At 42.9% G+C, this 24,095-nt stretch overlaps 1 protein-coding gene across 1 annotated transcript in view; it reads right to left on the reverse strand.

The window, feature by feature from the left end:
• LOC137325257 (mucin-22-like) overlaps window positions 1-22,350 on the reverse strand; it is a 50,793-nt gene extending 28,443 nt beyond the window's left edge. Inside the window, exon 1 of the mRNA XM_067990131.1 lies at window positions 22,150-22,350. Within this exon, the coding sequence (XP_067846232.1) occupies window positions 22,150-22,216 (67 nt within the window). The 5' untranslated portion in view covers window positions 22,217-22,350. The remainder of the gene's footprint in view (window positions 1-22,149) is intronic.
• Between the last annotated feature and the right edge of the window lie 1,745 nt (window positions 22,351-24,095).

Consider the following 24,095-nt stretch of genomic DNA (forward strand, 5'->3'; position numbering starts at 1 on the left):
GTGAGATTTTAAGGGATGAAGAGGTATGCCACTTATCCAGCCTCTGCCCTTGTAGTCATGGTGTTGATATGGCTGGTCAGTGGTGACCCCCAAGATACCTGTGGTTGGGACTAAGCCTGAATGTTATCCAGCTCTTTATATAGGCTGGCATGGGCTGCTTAGTTATCGGAGGAGTTGTAAATCAAAGGCTACGACACAAAATAAGAGCTCATGGTCTAGGGGGTAACGTATTAGCATGGATAGAGGATTGGTTAGCTAACAGGAAACAGAGAGTGGGCATAAATGGGTAATTTTCAGGTTGGCAAGATGTAACAAGTGGAGTGTCACAGGGATCAGTGCTTGGGCCTCAACTATTTACAATCTATACCAATGACTTGGATGAAGGGACCAAATGTATGGTTGCTAAATTTGCTGATGACACAAAAGGGTAGGTAGGAAAGTAAGTTGCGAAGAGGACATAAGGGGCTCGAATTTAGCAGGCCTGCGGGTTCCCAGCGGGTGGTCCTCCGGGAGCGTCGAAAACGCGGACGGCGAAATTAGTGGGTTGCCCACGCGATCGTAGCAGGCAACACACTAATAGGAATCAATTACCTGCTCCTCCGGGGTCCACGGCGCTGGCCTGCGCGTCGGTCGGGCTGCGCATGCGCAGTACGATCTGTCAGCTGGAGGCTCTCTAGTTAAAGGGGCAGTCCTCCACTGACAGATGCTGCAACCAATGGAACAAATTGTAGCATGGAGCAGGCCAGGGGGAAGGCTGCTCCCAGTTTAATGATGCCTCACCCCAGCTATCATCAGATGGGGTGAGGAGGAGGGGGAGGTCACAGATCTTCCCCCCGGCGGGCGGGAGGAAGCGGCCTGCCTCTGCCACCAAGAAGGCCTGGCTCGAGGTGGCAGAGGGGGTCACCTGCGCCACCAACATATGGCCCACCTGCATACAGTGCAGGAGGCGCTGCAATGACCGCAGTAGGTCCGCCACAGTGAGAACACGAAGTCTTTCCCCTACACTCCGTCTGCCACAACACTGCCCCGACCCCAAATCTCCTTCGGCACCGCCAACACTATTCTGTCACATCACCCTTCATACCCACTCACACCCCGTCCTCATCTTACCTCCACCTACTCACCTCGCCAGTACTCACCCTGCCACTAACACACAACCCACTCCTCATACAATCTCATTGCTCCATCCCATACTCACCCTCTCGTGCATCTCCCTCACGGCCAGCCTCACTCAACCTGCCACCACCTGTGCTGCAGCCACAGGGCATGCATCACATATGTGCAGTAGGCAGCGTAAGGCAAACGTTTCGTCAGCATGAAGGGGGTGCACAAGGGGGTCTGAGGGTTTGTCATGGGTGTTACCCATATTGAATTTCAGAGCAACAAACAGCACACATTATATTGACACCACCACTGCCATGTCTCCGCGAATCCTGTCCGTTGTGTCCAATAATGCCCGCTCCTGGGTATCACTATGAGGACCCACCACTGATGCCACCCATCGTGTTACTGCAGAGTAGGTGCAGGTGTATTTGCATCGCTCGTCCGCGCAGACGACTGAGAGACATCGGCGGTGTAGCCGGCTGCACCCTGGAAGGATGCGGAGGAGAAGGTGTGGAGGGCAGTGGTGACTTTGCCAGCGACAGGTAAGCAGTTGGTGCTGGGGCCAGCCAGGAGCAGCTCGGCATGAAAGAGGCTGCAGATCTCCACGACTACATGTCGAGCGAATCTGCGCCTCCCTGTGCACTGCTGCTCGGAGAGGTCCGGGGAGCTGCGCCTCGGTCTGTGGACCCTGTGGCGAGGGTAGTGCCCTCTGCGACGCGTCTCTCTCTGCGGTAGCCCTCCCTCCTGCTGTGCAGGTGGGCGTGCAACAACACCGTGTTGGGGGGATCCACGTCTCTGCGGCGGACGGCGTGGACTGCGAGGCTGCTGGTGCTGGTCATGCTCTTCGTCCTCCGAGGGTGTCCACACACCACCCAACTGGCAGGTGTTGGTCTGAGGGGTTGTGCAGGGTAGGTGGGTGGTTCCTCGGACTGGGGCTGCGGTTTCGTGTTGGTCTGTCCTCTGGCTTGGCGGGGGGTGGTGGAGGGCAGGGGTTGCCCTATGTGACGCGGTGGCCTCCTGCGTGGGTGAGGGCTCTCCCCCGTGGAGCGCACCTTGGCACCTGCCACAGGCTGCTGGCTGCAACACGCCTGGTTGGAGGGAGTCTGTTTCCCCCAGTGTGGGAAACTCACTGCCTTGAACCTAAAATCCCACACTTCCTCTTTAGACAGCTGCTTCAGCTCATTAACTGACCACAACGAGCAAGTTAAGTACTCTCAAGTGGAACCCCGCTGGCTTTAATTGCCTGCGGGATTCCCACCAGCAGGGCTTGCGCGCGCAGCCCCGCACGTCAGCGCGGTACCCGGAAGTGGCCGGGATTTCGTTGCGATCCGGTCACGTGACCGGAGATCGGGATTTTCGGGGCCACCCCGCTGGTAACCCGCCGGAAACCCGACCCTAAAATCGAGCCCAAGGAGTCTGCAAAGGGATAGAGATAGGTTAAGTGAGTGGGCAAAAATTTGGCAGATGGAGTATAATGTGGGAAAATGGGAACTTGTCCACTTTGGCAGGAGGAATAGAAAAGCAGTATATTATTTAAATGGAGAGAGATTGCAGAACTCTGAGGTACAGAGGGAACTGGGTGTCCTAGTACATGAATCACTAAAAGTTAGTATGCAGGTGATTAGGAAGGCAAATGGAATGTTGTCATTTATTGCAAGGGGAATGGAATATAAAAGTAGAGAGGTTTTGGTGAGACCACATCGAGAATACTGTGTGCAGTTTTGGTCTCTTTATTTAAGGACATAACTGCTTTAGAGGCGGTCCAGAGAAGGTTCACTCGTCTGATTCCTGGGATGAGGAGGTTATCTTATGTGGAAAGCTTGGACAAGTTAGGCCTGTACACGTTGGAGTTTAGAAGAATGAGAGGTGATCTTATTGAAACATAAGATCCTGGGGGACTAGAAGGGGTAGATGCTGAGAGGATGTTTCCCCTTGTGGGAGAGACTAGAACTAGGAGCCACAATTTAAAAATAAGGGGTCTCCTATTTAAGATGGAGATGAGGAGAAATTTTTTCTCAGAGGGTCGTGAGTCTGTGGAACTCCCTTCCCCAGAGAACGGTGGAGACAGGTTCATTGAATATTTTTAAGGCTGAGTTAGATAGATTCCTGATTAACAAGGGAGTCAAAGGTTATAGTAGGTAGACAGGAAAGTAGGGTTGAGGTCACAATCAGATCAGCCATGATCTTATCAAATGGCAGAGCAGGCTCGAGGGGCCGAATGGCCTACTCCTGTTCTTAATTCGTATGTATGTTCGTATGAACTCAAATCATCAGCAAACAACCCCACTCCTGACTTTATGACAGAAGGAAGGTCGTTGTGCAGAGAAAATCGCAAGTGCAGACCTGTGGTACAGTGTGTTCTGGGCAATAACCCTCAACCAAGACTGACTGGGATTGCAGCCAACAAAATGTTAGTAACAAGCACTGTTTTAATGGATTTGCTATGCTTCCATAAACAATGAAAGATTCTTACATACAGCCCTCAATTCTGGAGGCTGTTAAATAATTCAGGCCTTTCTTACTGCATGGTATCTTTACTACTCTTTCTGAACAGATTAACCAAAACATTAAATCAAAATTAGGCATGGGGAAGCTCAATTCATGTTTGAGGCAAAACAAAAACGGGCTGTAGATGATGTTTAATTGCATGGTGCTCACATTCCCAAAACAAAAATATTTAATTGAAGCAAATTACTATAATCCACTTGCACGGTGTGCACTAGCAATGATTCACAGCGTGCCTGCCTTGTGCTTATATCCTGCTGCCAACACAGCACAAATTTAAAGGTTCCTTTTCCCAGGAGTTTTCCATGATGGCCTCCAAACTGCACATTTATAAAAGAAAAATTTGCAGCTTGTCATGCACACACTCAGGTTTTAAGATAAAAATACCTTTTGGTTTAAAAAAAATATATTCTATGCATAATGGATGGCTTGACGTATGCTACAACACAAATGAAGTAGTAAGAACTTGGCAAGCTTCCTTGTTCTGAAGGTCTGGTGTATTTTACCACCAATTATTGCAAAAATTGCCCCCTTCTTTCTCTTTCCTCCCCCCCCACAAGAATTGTACTGAAATCACACAAACTTAGTTACAACATTTAATCAGGAAACCATTAGTGGACACTTATGAAGTATGAGCTAATCAAAGGCTGTCAGCATGAATTAATAAAGAGCAGGTCACACTTAACTAATTCAAGTCAAGTTCTTTGAGGAAGTTACTAAACATACAGACAAAAGGAATGCAGTTGGCCTGGGTAAAACAAGGAACCCATATTACAATATCTTGTTCTTCGTAAACAAATGGTTTGTATAGAACAGTGGAGGGAACACTATCAAAATTTGCTGATGATACCACACTAGTAGGCACGGCAAACTAGGAGGAAGAATGGAGGGCATAGCTAGGTTAAGGGAGTGGATGGCTACCAGAGAAAAGCAGGTCAAATTTAAACAAATGTGATCTAGTACATTTTGGAAGGGACCGGGGGGGGGGGAAAAGAGAATATACCCTAAATGGTAAAACCCTCAAATGGAGGAGAGAGGTCTAGTTGTGCAAGAACATAGCAACTTAAAAGCAGAATTACAGGTAGAAGAGGGCCAATGAGATTCTGGATTTTATACAAAAAAGTTTAGATAGGACTTCACAGTACAGGAGGCAATTCATCCCATGATTGCTGTGTCTATAAAGAGACTATGAATTATATTTTTGATCACCTATTTTGGAGGTGTAGCTAATCACTTCAATTTTGCTTATTGTAGACTTTTACATTATCTAGCTGGGAGACAATCCACATTCATCGTGTGTGGCTCGTGATATAATAGAGGAATGGTCTGCCTTTGACTGCAAGCAGTCACCTCAACTATTTGGATTGTTTATTCGATCACTCCAGGATGTCACACTTTAGACACATATTGTCACTCCTAATGGACTATCATAATTAGCTTTATTCTGCACAAAAGCCAGCCAGAGTAACATTCCCAAAGGGCTGCCTTTATCTCAAGAAACCCGGTCCTATCAGTCAAGGAGGACCCATGGGGTGTCTTGGGGGCAGCAGTTGATGGTCAGCTTGTTGCCCTGGCAGAGATATATTTAGCTGCTTTCTGCCAGCCCACTGAGATTGAGTTTCGAGACCCGGTGGACAAAACTTCACTCTTAAAAAAGAGCAATGCTACGGATGTTGCACAGGTCAAGTATTACAAAGAAAGTGTGAGTGAAGTATTGAGTCTTATTATTTTTGAGGAAGTACAAGTTAGGAATTTTATAACCAAGTGATAGTTACTGTATTGACTTTATGCTACTAGTTAACCATTAATAAGCCTGATTCATAGTTTATAAACTGAGTCACTGTCTGACAAAGCACTTATTTTTCCACTCTCCAAAGCCTAGGAGAATCTGAGAAGAGATTGAGGGTTTGGAAAGGCTGCAGAGGAGGGCCACAAGATTAATACCTTAGTTTAAAACATCTTGAGCGTAGACTGGGGGGTGCGATTTGATCGAGGTTTATAAAATAATGAAAAGACTAGAATGCGTTTATGTGGACCAATTAATTCAACTGAATAGGTTAGGGAGGATTGGGGTCATTCTTACAAATTACATAAGGGTGGATTTTTGGCGGTTCTTCTTTTCTCAGAATGGTGGACTTATGTAACAGGCTGCCGGCTCATGTGGTGAACACTGATTCATTATTTCTACAAAAAAGAGCTGGACCTGTTTCTTGTTGGGGCAGAGTATCCTATAATATAAATCAGTGTCCATGTGATCTCCTGGACTAGTATTGATTGCCTAAAGAGGTCAGAGAAGAGATTTCCAGATTTCCTTTCCCTAGTCGGCAGTGTTTTTTTAATCTGGCTTTTCACCTCTCCCAGGAGATTACATAGTTTAGGGTGGCTGGGGTGTCTGTGTTGTGATGCACTAGGCATCAGAACTATGTGGGGCAGGCTAGATGGACCAGTGGGTCTTTTGCTGGCCATTACTTTAATATGTTTGTCAATTCAGTGACCTAATTACAGGAAGAAGGGACTCTGTTCAAATTCCAGGCAACACTGCATTACCAGATAATGCATGTATAATGTAACTCCTCAGGTCGTTGGAGTGAGGGAAGTGGTCTTTGGTGCTGAACACGAAGAATATCTCAATACAGCCTAAAAATGCAACAGGGCGTTGAATACAAAAAGCAAAGCACTGGCTAGATACAGCAGGAGTACTGTGGGCAGTTTTGGTTAGCAGGAAGATTAACTTTTTTCCATTCTTCACAGATACTGTCTGACACACTGGGATCCTAACTGTTTTTGAAAAGAGGGCAAGTGAATGGTTGAATGCAGACAATCAGTCATTTCAAAATTTCCATCAACATGCATTCTTTCAAACAGCATCAATCTACATCCAAGAAACATACGTTACTCTAGAGTCATCCAGAATCTCTGACTTTTATTGCATTCACACTACATGTTGTTTGTGGGAGATTTTTCCAAAGCAAATTTACCCCAATGTTAAGAAACATTAAGTCATCAACTCAGATAAAATCAAAAATCATTGTGCTGTGTATAATTGTACTGTTGGTCAGACATCACAGTACCCAGTTCACATGAAACCACAGGGACCACTGTGACTGGGGTCAGCTTAAAATACATTGTCATTTGACTCTTACTCTGATCAGTTGCCAGCTTGCTAATTGTCACTCATAAGGCTGGCATTATGTAGATAAATATACTTGAAGTTCAGCCAAAAATTTGGCTATTAGCACTGCATCACAGAAACTTCAAATCTTGTTCATTTATACCTAGCATTCTGTTTGAAGAGGGAAGAAAATCCAGTTTCTGCTTCAATGTTTAAAAGGAAACTTCAGATAAATCTAAAGTACCTGGCTGAAATGTAACATCACTGAATGTAAAATAAATCAATATTAATCTCATCAATACCCCCCAAATACTCCACTGATCCACAATAAAAGTAAGCATTTTGCAAAAAAAGCCATTGATTCCATGAATTATAACAACTTGCATTTATATAGTGCCTTTAAATGTAGTAAAACGTCACAAGGCGTTTCACAGGATCGTAATCAGAAAAAAATTGACACCGAGCCAAAGAAGGAGACATTAGGACAGATGACCAAAAGCTTGGTCAAGGAAGTAGGTTTTAAGGAGCATCTTAAAAAAGGAGCGAGGGAGAGGGGAAGAGGGGTTTAGGGCATCATTCTATCCTCTCTGCCCCTGAAAATAAACATTGAATGAGCTTTTTTTTTTAATATCAACATGCTGAACACTTTAGTAAATTTGATTCTGTAATTTTACATTGAGGAGGTGCAAAGATTCTTGAGTTATTTGGGTCATAATCAAAAATAAAGTTACATTTGAGTACTTTAATGGATTTTTGTCTGCCCTATAGTGAACATATTATAGCCCATTATGCTGCACTACATAGCGATAGGACGAGAACGTGCCAGCATGTCCCCACATTGCGAGTTCTGGATCTCAACCAAGATGCATTGGGGAGACCAAATACTTCCCACATGGAATGGGAAATGGAGAGAATCTCATTGTGGGCTGGTCTACTATCAGCTAACTGAAGGGTGCTATTGGCATAGGCCTAGGAACAGATCACCACCCTGCCAACTCAACGGGGGAACCTGGGTGATTCGGGGAGATTATTTTTTTTTAAAAGTAAAATTTAGGTTTGTTTTAGTTCTGAGTAGCTCATGATATTCTCTGCTGTCCCAAATAATCAGTTAAAAGACAAGAGACAATTTAATAATTAATGGCCTTGTCTGCTTTGAAAATAAGTCGTCTTATTTGCACTGTTTATCAGGACAAGGTAATTTTATTAGTGTACAGTAGCAATAAATTCCAGTGTATAGCAGTTAACTCAATACAGTATTTCTGGTAATTTGTTTGTAACTTAGTATTTTAGTTTTAATTCCTTTTGCTTAAAACTCAAAACATACTGGGTAAAGAAATTTTTTTTCAATGACTTATTGGATTGTACTCAGTGTGGGCCATAGATGTACAGTATTACTGTATGATGTTTGACATTTAATTACAATGTCCATGAGTCAACTTTTATCATGGCAGATCAATCAAAATTGATGGAGCATAGTGAATTGTCCCAACAAAATTGCTGTCATATTTTTCCATATAATTATAAACTGACCCAAATATATGTACACAATAGTTAAGTTGTTCTTTGATATATTGCAAAGCAGAACTTCTTATTGGAAATGTGAGTTTACTGGAAAAAGCAGTGAACAGTAAAACTGCATGTAGAGTCATACATCCCAGACTGTGCCAACTGTCTTAAAGTACAGTGGTAACCAACAGAAATTGCTGACTAGTCATAGGTGTGGCTATGGTGACACCATTTTAGCCACATGCACTAATTTTAGTAGAAAATATCTTGCATAGATTGACGAGATAAATGTACTTCGCGTGTACATTTACTTAAACATTTACCACCGTTCAGTAACCCAAGAAAGTAAAGCACTCACAATGATCAAAAAATATTCGCACACTCTGCTTTTTGTGTTACCATTTCACCAGCAAACGCACAAAAAGATTAGAGTATACTGTGCGAATGCGGGTATTGAGATCACATGCCCAAGGACGGTGTCTATAGCCACATGTGGCTAATGGCCAACGTATTGGACACTGTCATAGTACGCATAATGTATTGGTTATGTTTGAGGAAATTAGATAGAGGAGAAAAGATGAACAACCACTTGGCCTTTTCCTTCACTCAATACTTTCTAGGTAATGGTGCAAAGCAAGGTCTCATTCAGCGCTACGAGTAGTTTTGCTACAAAACTTTCCTTGAGGAAAAGTTCTATGGAAAGTTATATATTTTCTTAAAAAAGCTAAATAAGTTGGTTCTCTTGTAGACTCAGTGAGTAGTAATACGTGAAGCCCAAGAAGTTGACAATACAATTGGGCACCCCTGGGCTGCAAAGGTCTCCACTCCTGATCACTAACCAGCGACCCATGCTGCAAGACATTACTTGATGTCAAGGCTCACACATGAATAATGGAGATTTGGGCAAGGTGCAAGGGACAACTGGCATCAAGAAAATGGAGACAAAATCCATGACTGGATGAGGATTTTTAAAAATACATGTCAAAAATGCTTGCCTAGATTGCGTCCTTTGGAAACTCTTATTGCTCAAATCACATGGTCATAGATTTCTCCCTTCCTTCAGAGGAATTCCAAATGCCAATTTTTTTCTGCCTTTCTATATACTTTTTCTCTAAGGGCTCAGCTGACTGCTGTACTAGTAAAGGGTTATAGATTGAAAACATGGTAATCTTATAATACCTTTCAATAAATATTTAAAAAACCCAATGTGTATGGTGTACACCCACACATGTTTTTAGAGCTTGTAAACATGGGTGTGTAACTTTAGTGGTCAAACCCATATTAAACTCTCAAGTGCTGTTTTACAGAAAATACTTTGGTTGCAACCCTGAGACATTTTACAGCTTTGCTTGTGTAACATTGCCAAATACAGGAATAGGAAGAAAGTAATTAGCACATTTCAGTCTTCTCAGATCACAAACCAGAACTCCTACCTTAAGGCAACTTGAATGGTATACAACTTCCATTCCTGAAGAGCTTATTAAAGTGTGCAAATTAGATTATAAAGGAACAGACTTTTCCATGTAATTCAAAAACTAAACCCTACCTTAATGAGATTAAGAATTTGGCAATTATGTTAAAAAAGGAAAACCTATTGAAAAATAATTGCATGAATTAGCACGTTGAGGAGGGAAAATGGTCTGTATAGGGAGGATCAATTTAAATGTGTAAATTCAGCTCAAATTGCATATGCTGGTTACAAATAAACCCATAATTCACTGGCTTAAAAGACCCTTTGCACAGGTAATCACCATGGAATCATCATGTTTATTTGTAAAGAGTACAACATGGAGAAGCTTACACCGCAATATATGTCTAGGAGAAAAAAAAACAAACTAGAATGATATGTCAAATCACCACAGTGTTAACAAATAATGCAGCATTGAGGATGTCACAACAGAAACCAAATATAAACATCATTTTGATGAAAATAGTGTACAATTATATTTCAAAGTACTTCTGTTTTCTTCATTTGATTTTTCTGAGGCATTGGGGAGTGACATGCTCAGTTGTGCCTGCCTTTTGCCGTGGCTAATGGGACCATGCGTGACACTCCAGATATTTGAGGGATTCAAAATATTTCCAGAGGTATTTTAAAAAATATATATATATATAAATGGACCTCTAGCTCCCACTCTGTCCCCTCCCCATTCTAGAGTGTCTTTAGAATTACAGTCCTTCATTGACCTATAGGATCAAATCAGAGATCATGGCTTTGGAACAAAAATGGAAAATTCTAGAAATACATAACAGGAAAGTCAGATGAAGGGTAAACACAAAATGTCATAAGTTGTCTTTTTTCTTCACATATGCTGGCTATCCTGTCTATTTCCAGCATTTGCAGATTTTCCTTTTTAATTTTTTTATGGCTCTGGATAAAGTATCACCCTCTGTTGAGAATATTTTCTGCCTCAAACTTTCAGTATTTGAGAGTATAAATCTCCCCTGACCTGCAGCACTTATACCAGGCATCCCCCCCCCTCCAATACTTATGACAACTCGAAAGGAAATGAATATAAACACAAACTCACCATCACCACCCCCCATTTCCTAGTTTTAAAAGTGAATATTCTTTCTTTTGATGGGTGCTAATGGGTTGTTTACTTTTGATGGGTGCTAATGGGTTGTTTGAAATGTTAACATGCAATCTGACAAGTGGAGTTGTAATTTCTCATTATGATCAGATGTGAAACCAAATTTTGGGAATATGCAAAGGAAGACAGCAATTTCTAGCCATTATCATTTATCTTCCAAGGTGTAAAAGCTGTCAATGTTTTGATTGCCTGATTGATCTGCAAAGGAAGACAAACCCTGGTTGGTTTTCAGTCTTCTATCCGCCTCACTTTTATGAAAAGTGCAGAAAAGGAACTCCATGATGCAACTTACTATCTGAGATTGTGTTGAGAACCTACGGTATGATGTGGCTTCTTGACAAGGTGCATTAACCTTTTGTGCATTAATTCCACTTCCCCTGTAGAAGTATTGTGCCTTTTAGTACCTTGGTCTTTTTGTTTTGATGTACTCCTTTGTCTGTAAGTAAATTTGATAAAGTAGCATAGCTTGTACGCAGTGTATTTTCCTGCTTTTGGTTGTGGGTATCTCTGGCAAGCGATCTACTGTGATTTAAGGTTAATGGGTAGATCTGAGCTACACTAAACCATACGGCAGTCAATGGGCATGCAGGTTTCGGCAACGCAACCGCAGCACCCACCCAAGGCCAGTAGGGAGGCCCAAACCAGCTTCATATAGGCCTCATTTAAATTTAACCAGCAAGTTGCAGGCACCAAATGACTGCTCCACTGCAGCTTGCTAGTTTGGTGCATGATGCCAGCTGGCAAGTAGGGTCTTTTGGAGGGGGTTAGCAGATCCTTGAGGTGGAGGGGGGGGGGGTTGGGAACCTTATCGTTTCTGAGCAGTCTCCAGTGGTCCCTTCAAGGATTACTGGTTAGGCCACTCAATGCCTAGAAAAACTGGGACTAGCATACCCACCCATTTCTCCATGAAAATTACAATTGGGGGTCCAACCAGTGTAGGACCGTGATTTGCATATTTAATTAGCCGCCTGCCTGCTGGGCGCCCATTGAAAGGCCTGCCTGAAAATTGAATCAGATGGGTGTCCAACGACCCATCCGATTTATCTCTACCGGTGTCTCCCATTTTACAGGCAAGAAGTGGGTAGCCAGCAGTTGAAAATCACCCCCTCTTCCGCCCCCATGGGTCTGATTAAGGAACCTGCTGTCCAATTGCTAGGAAAACACCCTTTACAGATCACTCATGCAAAACTATGATTGGAATCCACTGCTCACAATTCCTTACATCTTTGAGTTTCTGATCTCAATCATACAGCTTTACAGAGCAACTACTTGCATTAGTATAGCATCTTTAACATAGCAAAATGTCCCAATTCACTTTACAATTTGGGGTCTAACCAAGCAGAAAAGGCATTAGCTGAGGTGGCCAAATGTGCAGTCTTAGAAGTAATGAAACAAGGTGGAGGGGTGGGGTTCCAGAAAGATGGCAAAAGAATCTGCCACCAACGTTAGAGTGTAGGGAAGTGAGAAACACAGAGTAGACCAGTGTTGTATGAGTGGAGGCTGTGAGCAGGGATGTAGATAGGAAGTTGCAGAGATAGGGAGGATTAAGGCTGTGAAGGGATTTGTAGGCGAGGACAATGACTGTGAAGTCCATGTGCTGAAGGATATGATTGAGTGAAATTTGGTAAAGATAAGGGGAATAGGTGAGTGGGAGCTTGTGAAAGTTGGGTGTGGGAGGTAGCAGACGTCTGGATGTTTTGCAGTTTATGTAGAATGAAACTTGGGGAGTCTGGTGAAAAGGCATGAATGAGGATTTCAGTAGTTGTCAATGGAAGTAGGCAATATGTTGGAGATAGAAAAGACAGAAGATAAAAGATAAAACATAGAAGCTGATGGACTAAATGACATAGAATTAAAAATATAAATTACAACACAGTAAACAGGCCGTTTGACCCAACCAGTCGGGGTTTATCCTTCACATGAGCAGTAAGCCTAATCCTGTATCCCTTTATCTTCAACAACCTATTCTTAAATGTTGACATGGTCTCCGCTTCAATCACTAACTCTGGTCGTACATTTCACAGCCTCACAACTTCGTAGAAAAGTTTCACCTGCTCTTTGTCCTAAATCTTACATTTAATCTTGTATCTACGTTCCCTTCCTCTAGACCACTCAACCACTGGAAACTGTCTGTTTCTATCTACTCGGCTAATCCTTATAATTTTAAGCACACCTATCAAATTACCTCTTAATCTCCTCTGCTGTAACAAAAAAGCCCCAGATTGGCAAGTCTTTCTTCATAATTGTATTTCCTCATACCAGGTAGCATCCTAGTGAATCTGCATTGTATCCTCAGTATTGCTCAAACATCCTTCCTGATGTGTGGAGAACAAAACTTCACATAGTACTCCAACTGTGGTCTTAAGGTTTTATAAAGATTCACCATTACATCTGGACTTCTATCTTCCATGGCTCTTACCACAAAATCCAGTATTACATTAGCTTTTTATAGTCTTGTCCACTTGAGGTGCTGCTTTTAATATCTTGAGAAGCTGAGCCCCCAAATTCTCCTACTCTGCCACAAATCAACATTCCTCCATTCAAAGTAATAGTTCTATTTATTTTTTTAAACTATAATATACCATCTCACACTTACTGACATTGAATCCCATCGGCCATATTTTTACCCATTCCACCAAGTTATCAATATCCTCTTGCAGCTTCCTTTGGTCCTCAGAATTATTTATACTGCCTCCTATATTTGTATGGTCTGCAAATTTGGACATCACTCCTTCTAAATCCAAATCATTGATATACACAGTGAGCAGAAGCGCTTGCAGAACCGAACTCAGAGACACTGCTACCATCTCCCATCACTCTTGGAAACTGCCATAATGTCCTACTCTTTGTTTCCTCTTTTCTAACCTTCTGGTACCGGTTACAGTAACCTAGTGGTTATAGTGGTATTCTAGCAACACACTCTTACCATAAGAAGCTGTGAATTTAAATTTTTAAAAATCTGACAATTTGTGGGCCAGTACCAGAAAATGACCATGAAAGGTGCTGGCTAGTTGTAATAAACCCAACTGGTTCACTAATGCCCTTCAGGAAGGGGCAAAAAAAAAATCTTGTATTTATATATAGTGCCTTTCATGACCTTATGTCATCCAAAAGCACATCACAGCCAATGAAGTACTTTTGAAGTGTAGTCACTGTTGCAATGTAGGGAAATGTAGCAGCCAATTTGCATACAGCAAGGTCCCACAAACACCAGATAATCGGATTTTGGTGGTATTGATTGAGGGATAACTGGTCAGGACACTAGGAGAAATCAGTTGCCCTTCTTTGTATAGTACCATGGGATCCTCTACAGCCACCCAAGAGGGCAGATGGGACCATGGTTTAACGTCTCATCCCAAAGACCGCAGCTCCAAAAGTGCAGCACTCCCTCAGTACTGCTCTGAAGTGGCATACTAGATTATATGTTCAGGTCTCTGGATTGGAGCTTAAACCCACAACCTTCTGACTCGGCAGCAAGAGTGCTACCACTGAGCCAAGGTTTGGAATCTGCCAGTACTTCCTGGTCTGCTGTGACTCCAATTCCACCCTATGTGGTTGATCCTTAATAGGGCACCTAGATATGGGCAATAAATACTGCCGTACCAGTATTGCCCATATCCCAAGAACAAAATAATTTAAAAACACTGTTTTTAAAATCCAATTTACTCCCTTCCCCTAATTACATACTGCTTAATCTTCTCTAATATGGCAGCTGGTCTCAAAGCAATATTGGCAGAGGACTGGGAATAAGTTGCCCACCTGTCCTCTGAGCCACACATGCAGAGAACTGTGGAAATGGCTGAAAACTTGAAATAATAAAATGAAATCACGCTCTGAAGAACAAGAAAAAAATGCATTGATCGGAGTTCACTAGAGACTTAAGTAAACACAGAGCTGCATCTATATTAGAAAGCACTGTCCCAGTACTAAAAGCACCATTTTGAGACGCATGGTTTCATATTTATTTCTGCCTCGTGAAGCCCTAGCTGATCCCCAGCCAATTCCCACTGAAGAGTCCCACAGTTCCGAGCTCAAAGATCACATCTAAATAACCAGTTTAAATAATCCTATTAGCTCAGATCAGTCATTAAAAGTGCATGGTTGTCATGTTGAATTCTGCGTGTATTATTAAAAGGTGCATTATTCTCATTGAATTCACAAGTAAAAGCTTCTCTTAAATAAAAAAAGCTTGAAACACTACCATCTTGGACATATATTGCTGCTGCAAAATGCTATAGCTGACAAAGTGGGAACCACAATTTCCTCTTTCCATTTTTACTATGTTTATTCCAGGGTCAAACTGTTAGTAATGCAATGACATTCCCATGTGACTGATTATATCACTCTGTACAAATATTGCAGCACTTTCAAGGACACCACACAAGAACGCCTCAAAAATAAGTCCAACATTTAACAAAAGCAAACTCATTTTTTTTTTCCATTTACATAATCCTAGTATTTCTTAGCATCCATATCATAGAATCATAGAAAGGTTACAGCATGGAAGGAGGCTATTCGGCCCATCAAGTCCGTGCTGGCTCCATGCAAGAGCAATCCAGCTAGTCCCACTCCCCCGCCCTTTCTCCGTAACCCTGCAAATTTTTTCCTTTCAACAACTTATCCAGTTCCCTTTTGAAGACCATGATTGAATCTGCCTCCACCACCCCCTTGGGCAGTGCATTCCAGATCCTAACCACTCACTGTGTAAAAAAGTTTTTCCTCATGTCACCTTTGGTTCTTTTGCCAATCACCTTAAACCTACATCCTCTGATTCTTGACCCTTCCGCCAATGGGAACAGTTTCTCTCTATCTACCCTGTCTAGACCCTTCATAATTTTGAATACCTCTATCAAATCTCCTCGCAACCTTCTCTATTCCAAGGAGAACCACCCCAGGTTCTCCAGTCTATTCACATAACTAAAGTCCCTCATCCCTGGAATCATTCTAGTAAATTTCTTCTGCACCCTCTCAAAGGCCTTCACATCTTTCCTAAAGTGCGGTGCCCACAATTGGACACAATACTCCAGTTGTGGCCGAACCAGTGTTTTATAAAGATTTATCGTGACTTCCATACTTTTGTATTCTATGCCTCTATTTACAAAGCCCAGAATCCCATATGCTTTTTTAACCGCTTTCTTAACTTGCCCTGACACCTTCAACAATTTGTGCACATATACCCTGAGATCTCTCTGTTCCTGCACCCCTTTTAGAGTTGTGCCCTCTAGTTCATATTGCCTCTCCTCGTTCTTCCTACCGAAATGTATCACTTTGCATTTTTCTGCGTTAAATTTCATCTGCCACGTATCCGCCCACGCCACCAGCCTGTCTATAGCCTCTTGAAGTCTAATCGCTATCCTCACTGTTTGAACATAAGAACATAAGAAATAGGAGCAGGAGTAGGCCAATCGGTCCCTCGAGCCTGCTCCGCCATTCAATAAGATCATGGCTGATCTGATCCTTATCTCAAATCTAAATTCATGTCCAATTTCCTGCCCGCTCCCCGTAACCCCTAATTCCCTTTACTTCTAGGAAACTGTCGATTTCTGTTTCAAATTTATTTAATGATTTGGCTTCCACAGCTTCCTGGGGCAGCAAATTCTACAGACCTACTACCCTCTGAGTGAAGAAGTTTCTCCTCATCTCAGTTTTGAAAGAGCAGCCCCTTATTCTAAGATTATGCCCCCTAGTTCTAGTTTCACCCATCCTTGGGAACATCCTTACCGCATCCACCCGATCAAGCCCCTTCACAATCTTATGTGTTTCAATAAGATCGCCTCTCATTCTTCTGAACTCCAATGAGTAGAGTCCCAATCTACTCAACCTCTCCTCATATGTCCGCCCCCTCATCCCCGGGATTAACCGAGTGAACCTTCTTTGTACTGCCTCGAGAGCAAGTATGTCTTTTCTTAAGTATGGACACCAAAACTGTATGCAGTATTCCAGGTGCGGTCTCACCAATACCTTATATAACTGCAGCAATACCTCCCTGTTTTTATATTCTATCCCCCTAGCAATAAAAGCCAACATTCCATTGGCCTTCTTGATCACCTGCTGTACCTGCATACTAACTTTTTGATCTTCTTGCACTCGGACCCCCAGATCCCTTTGTACTGCAGTACTTTCCAGTTTCTCGCCTTTAAGATAATAACTTGCTCTCTGATTTTTCCTGCCAAAGTGCATAACCTCACATTTTCCAATATTGTATTGCATCTGCCAAATCTCCGCCCACTCACCCAGCCTGTCTATATCCCCCTGTAGGTTTTTTATGTCCTCCTCACTCTCCACTTTCCCTCCCATCTTTGTATCATCTGCAAACTTTGATACGTTACACTCGGTCCCCTCCTCCAAATCGTTAATATAGATTGTAAAGAGTTGGGGACCCAGCACCGACCCCTGCGGACCACCACTGGCTACTGGTTGCCAGTCCGAGAATGAACCATTTATCCCAACTCTCTGCTTCCTGTTAGATAACCAATCCTCCACCCATGCCAGAATATTACCCCCAATCCAGTGATTCTTTACCTTGAGCAATAATCTTTTATGTGGCACCTTGTCAAATGCCTTCTGGAAGTCTAAATACACTACGTCCACTGGTTCCCCTTTATCCACCCTGTACATTATGTCCTCAAAGAACTCAAGCAAATTTGTCAGACATGACTTCCCCTTCGTAAAGCTATGCTGACTTTGTCCTATTAAATTATGTTTATCCAAATGTTCCGCTACTGTCTCCTTAATAATAGACTCCAAAATTTTACCCACCACAGATGTTAGGCTAACTGGTCTATAATTTCCAGCCTTCTGCCTACGACCCTTTTTAAATAAGGGTGTTACATTGGCAGTTTTCCAATCTGCCGGGACCTTTGCCGAGTCCAGAGAATTTTGGAAAATTATTACCAAAGCATCCACAATCCCTACTGCCACTTCCCTCAAGACCCTCGGATGTAAGCCATCAGGTCCAGGGGATTTATCCACTTTGAGTCCCATTAATTTACTGAGTACCAATTCCTTAGTGATTTTAATCGTATTTAGCTCCTCCCCCCCAGAGCCCCCTGTTTGTCCAGTGTTGGGATATTCTTAGTGTCCTCTACCGTAAAGACTGAAACAAAATATTTGATCAGCATTTTTGCCATCTCCATGTTTCCCACCATTAATTTCCCGGTCTCATCCTCTAAGGGACCTACGTTTGCCTTAGCCACCCTTTTTCTTTTTATATAACTGTAGAAACTCTTGCTATCTGTTTTTATATTTTTTACTAATTTATTTTCATAATCTATCTTCCCTTTCTTAATCAATCCTTTAGTTACTTTTTGCTGTCTTTTGAAGACTTCCCAATCTTCTATCCTTCCACTAAGTTTGGCTACCTTATATGTCCTTGTTTTTAGTCGGATACTGTCCTTAATTTCTTTACTTAGCCACGGATGGCTGTCATTTCTTTTACACCCTTTTTTCCTCAGTGGAATATATATTTTTTGAAAGTTGTAAAATAATTCCTTAAATGAACACCACTGCTCATGTACCGTCTTACCCTTTAATCTATTTTCCCAGTCCACTTTAATCAATTCCGCTCTCATACCATCATAGTCTCCTTTATTCAAGCTCAGTACGCTTGTTTGAGAACCAACCTTCTCACCCTCTAATTGGATATGGAATGTAACCATGTTATGGTCACTCATTCCAAGGGGATCCTTAACTAGGACATTATTAATTAATCCTGGCTCATTACACAGGACCTGGTCCAAGGTTGCTTGCCCCCTTGTAGGATCAGTTACATACTGCTCAAGAAATCCATCCCTAATACACTCAATAAACTCTTCCTCAAGGCTGCCCTGCCCAATTTGATTTGTCCAGTTAATATGATAGTTAAAATCCCCCATAATTATAGCTGTTCCCTTATTACATGCCCTGGCTATTTCCTGATTAATACTTCTTCCAGCAGAGTTGCAACTATTAGGAGACCTAGATACTACGCCCACTAGTGTTTTTTTACCCTTATTATTCCTTATCTCTACCCAAACTGTTTCATTATCCTGATCTTTTGTCCCAATATCATTTCTCTGTATTACAGTGATTCCTTCATTTATTAACATAGCCACCCCACCTCCCCTTCCTTCCTGCCTGTTCTTCCTGATTGGGAATTAAATATGCCAGGGTATTTAACAGTCGTTGTCACCCTGCAGCCATGTTTCTGTAATGGCCACAAGATCATACCCATACGTAGTTATTTGTGCCGTTGACTCGTCCATTTTGTTACGAATGCTACGTGCATTCAGATAAAGAACTTTCACCCTACCGTCTGCAAATTTTGAAATTGTGCTCTGTACACCCAAGTCCAAGTCATTAATATAGATCAAGAAAAGCAGTGGTCCCAGCACCGACCCCTGGGGAACACCACGGTACACCTCCCTCCAGTCTGAGAAACAACCGTTCACCTGTACTCGGTTTCCTGTCATTTAGCCAATTCTGTAACCATGTTGCTACTGACCCCTTCATTCCATGGGCCGCAATCTTAATGATAAGCCTACCATGCGGCATTTTATCAAACGCCTTTTGAAAATCCATATACACCACATCAACTGCATTGCCCTCATCTACTCTCTCTGTTACATCATCATAAAACTCTATCAGTTTAGTTAAGCACAATTTGCCTTTAACACATCCATGCTGGCTTTCCCTAATCAATCCACACTTGTCCAAGTGACTGTTAATTCTGTCCCAGATTATCATTTCCAAAGGTTTCCCTACCATGGAGGTTAAACTGACTTGCCTATAGTTGCTGGGTTTATCCTTACACCCTTTTTGGAACAAGGGTATAACATTTGCAATTCTCCAGTCCTCTGAAACCACCACCATATTTATGGATAATTGAAAGATAACGGCCAGTACCTCCGCAATTTCCACCGTTAGTTCTCTCTGCAACCTAGGATGCATCCCATCCGGAACGGGTGACTTACCTACTTTAAGTACAGCTAGCCTTTCTAGTACCTCTTCTCTATCAATTTTTAGCCCATCCAGTATCTCAACTACATCTTCCTTTACTGACTCTGGGTTGCATCTTCTTCCTTGGTAAAGACAGATGCAAAGAACTCATTTAGTACCTCAGCCATCCCTTCTGCCTCCATGAATAGATCTCCTTAATGGTCACTAATCGGCCCCACCCTTCTTCTTACTACCCGTTTACATGCCAGTCGAAGCCTTTTGGATTCCCTTTTATGTTGGCCGCCAGTCTATTCTCACACTCTCTCTTTGCCCCTCTTATTTCCTTTTTCACTTCCCCTCTGAACTTTCTATATTCTGACTGGTTCTCACTTGTGTTATCAACCTGACACCTGTCATACGCCCCTTTTTTCGTTTCATCTTACTCACTAACTCTTGTCATCCAGGGAGCTCTGGCTTTAGTTACCCTATCTTTCTGCCTCATGGGAATATGCCTAGACTGTACCCGAACCATCTCCTCTTTAAAGGCCGCCACTGCTCAATTAGTTTTGCCTGCCAATCTTTGATTCCAATTTACCCGGGCCAGATCTGTTCTCATCCCATTGAAATTGGCCCTCCTCCAATTGAGCAATTTTGCCTTAGAGTGGTCCGTATCCTTTTCCATAGCTATTCTAAACCTTATGATACTATGATCACTGCTCCCCAAATGCTCCCCCACTGACACTTGTTCCACCTCATTCCCTGGAACCAAAATGTACTGGTTAAGGTTATCCTGAACACACTTCAAAAATTCCTCCCCCTCTTTGTCCCTTATATTAATACTTTTTTTTATTATTCGTTCATGGGATGTGGGCGTCACTGGCAAGGCCAGCATTTATTGCCCATCCCCAATTGCTCGAGAAGGTGGTGATGAGCCGCCTTCTTGAACCGCTGCAGTCCGTGTGGTGAAGGTTCTCCCACAGTGCTGTTACGTAGTGAGTTCCAGGATTTTGACCCAGTGATGAAGGAACGGCGATATATTTCCAAGTCGGAATGGTGTGTGACTACATAATATATACATACACAAGGATTTTAGGATGTAGTATTTATTAAACAAAAAAGTTACTTTGGCTCAGTAGGTAGACACTCACCTCCAGATCAGAAGCTCAATCTCTATTCTCAAGACTTGAGCACATAATCTGGCACCTCAGTGCCCACTGAGGACTATTTGAATAGGAGCAAATTATCCTAGCCAACATGCTTCCTTCAACCAACACCATCAAAAAAACAAAATTACATGGTCATACATCTCATTTGCTGTTAGTGATATCTTTTTAATAAACCCATTAGGAGACACAGTGCCATCAACCCAAAATTCTTTGTGCAATTAGCTGTGTTGGTTTAATAACGTGAATGCACTAAAAAAGTAATTAATGGTCTGTGAAGCTCTTCAAAACTTCTTGAGGATGTAATAAGGTATTATAAGAGTTAAATTTATTTTTTCACTGATTTTAAAACCATTTTACAGATTCTGTACTCAGCATCCAATGAGATTAGCAGATTTCAATTTGGGAAATGAGCTTGAGAGAAAGGGCCATTGCAGCAGGCCAGGTTCAGACTATTACACTGGTAGAATCCCTAAAAGCGTTCAGCAGATCAGAGTCTTGCCAAATCCAAACTGCAGCCTAAATAGGCCCAATGATTAGGATACCGGCCCTTCCAAAAAAGGGAAAAGTTTACATGTGCAATGCGAGTTCTGTTCACATCCCACAAATCGGAAATGGAAACAACTGATTATAGAAGACCGTGTTAGTTACAGAGTTCCAAAGGGTCAGTTCTGGCCAGTGGGAGGTCGCAGTCACATTCAACTTCCCAATCTATAAATTAAACGCAATTTGACCTTTAACGAAGTCACATTTCTAAGCGCTGCAGCATTTGATATATAAAAAAAATAAATTAAACAGATTGCCGAAGTTCGACATAAATGTCTGCACGTCTCAGTCTGAATTCTTGCACTCGATCCAATTTGCAGGGATCAAAATAAACTCCCTGAAAGTGTTATAGCCAAATCATTGCCAAAGGTGCGTGCAAACAATCCAACTCTACCCATTTTATAGCTCAAAAAATGTTCCTGATTTAATTGCTGAGCAATGCCAAAAATGGAAAAAAAATCGCTCCTTAGAAACTTAACTGCACATTACTTACAAAGAACTAAGGGGTCGTTCGCATTAATCTCACGAAGCCAGACATACTGAACTGCCGTATGCTAAATGAACCGAAGTCGACATCTGAACAGAATTAACTATAAAGGTTAAGGAGGGGGGGGGGGGGAATACACGTTTACAGCGTCAGTATTCAAATGACAAGCTTGTTAAAACAAATCCAACAATAAACATCAATAGCGACTGCTCCTACCGAGAGAAGAGCTGAGCACTGTAACAAAAAGACACAACCAAATCTGCCAGCGCTCTACCGTCTCCATCCTCACTACTGTTGCCGAAAGCCCGAAGTAAATCTGTCTGGAAAGGCTATAAATAACCTGTGAATGAGTCACACAGTGGGGGGAAAAGAGAAGAACGCGCCTGTCTGCCTCAGTCTCAGTCTCAGCAGCGCCACGTGTTTCCACAGTGGGACTGAAATCATCACGCTCTAGAACACAGAGACATACACACACGCACCAAGCCCCGCCCCACACCCAGCCTATTGGTCAAACTCTGGAACCTAGAAGCAGGCTGGCTCAAAGGTTGGTGCCCAGGACTGGGAAGTCAGTGTTGGGCTTCCCACGGACAACTGTTGGATTTTTGCAGGACTGCTCATGTTCAAAGGGATTGGATCTCAATGTGCGCAAGGAGGGCTTCTTGTGGCGGATGCTTGAACGTTGGTTTGTCTAAGCATGAAATACTTGCGCACCATTATGCTGTGCCTGCAGTTCGCAACATGGTGATTTTCTGATCTTGGCCGGCTATTGAGTGAGAAAGCAGGGAGAAGCCAGGCAGTTTCCACGGGAGGGGAAAATCAGGATACTCTCATGCGCCTCCTTGTGGTCAGTTGCAAAGTAGTGCTGGCAAAGGAGTGGAACAAGATTGCTCGCCTTTCTATCTTAGTTTTTTAGGTGTGCCAGTGGGGGTGACAGTGGTTTTATGTCATGAGTCGTCAGTCCATCTTCAAGCACTCTCCTCTTGGCAGAGTGCCAATAATAAGTTTCAAATTGGCCTACCTAAAATAGGAAAAAAAACATTTTCTGATATTTACACGTGGGTATTATAGGAATGATCAATAAAATCCTGCGGTGCCTGCCAGTCACGAAAGGTCATCTATTCTCTTGGTTAGTGAATGGGGGCTGTAAAGAGAAAAGTAATATTTTAAGTATGTTTTGCAAATAATAAATGATGTGGAAAATGATTGTGGGGTACAGCTCCTCTCCAAAGTCCTTGATGTGTTGTCACCTCCCAAATCCGTGCCCATCCTTCCCACAACTCCGTGTTTCAACCCCTCCAGTCAGGTTTCCTCCCCTACCACAGCACTGAAACGGCCCCATGTCAAAGTTACAAATGACATCCTATGTGACTATGACCGTGGTAAACTATCCCTCCACATCCTTCTCAACCTGTCTGCAGCCTTTGACACTGTTGACCTCACCATCCTCCTCCAACCCCTTTCCTCTGACGTCCAACTGGGTGGGACTGTCCTCATCTGGTTCCATTCCTACCTATCCAGTCATAGCGAAAGAAACACCTTCTCTTCCCCCTCCGGCACCGTTACCACTGGAGTCCCCCAAGGATCTATCCTTGGCCCCCTCCTATTTCTCATCTACATGCTGCCCCTCGCGGCATCATCCAAAAACACACCGTCAGGTCCCACATGTACGCTGACATCACCCACGCTCTACCTCACCACCACCTCTTTTGACCCCTCCACTGCCTCTGATTTGTCATGCCGCTTGTCCAGTACTGGATCAGTAGAAATTTCCTCCTACTAAATATTGGGAAGACCAAAGCCATTGTCTTCGGTCCCCGCCACAAACTCTGTTCTCTAGCCACCGACACAATCCCTCTCCCTGGCCACTTCCGAGGCTGAACCAGTCTATTCGCAACCTTGGAGTCCTATTTGACCCTGAGATGAGCTTCCAGCCCCATATTCGGTCCATCACTAAGACCACCTAATTCCACCTCCATAACATCTCCTGTCTCAGTGCCTGCCTCAGTTCATTTGCTGCTCAAGCCCTCATCCATGCCTTTATTACCACTAGACTTGACTATTCCAATGCTCTCCTGGCTGGCCTCCCATCTTCCACCCTCCATAAACTTGAGCTCATCCAAAATTCTGCTGTCCATATCCTAACTCACACTATGCCCTGTTCA

This window comes from Heptranchias perlo, chromosome 9 (genome assembly GCF_035084215.1).
Source record: "Heptranchias perlo isolate sHepPer1 chromosome 9, sHepPer1.hap1, whole genome shotgun sequence".
In the NCBI taxonomy this organism is placed as follows: domain Eukaryota; kingdom Metazoa; phylum Chordata; class Chondrichthyes; order Hexanchiformes; family Hexanchidae; genus Heptranchias; species Heptranchias perlo.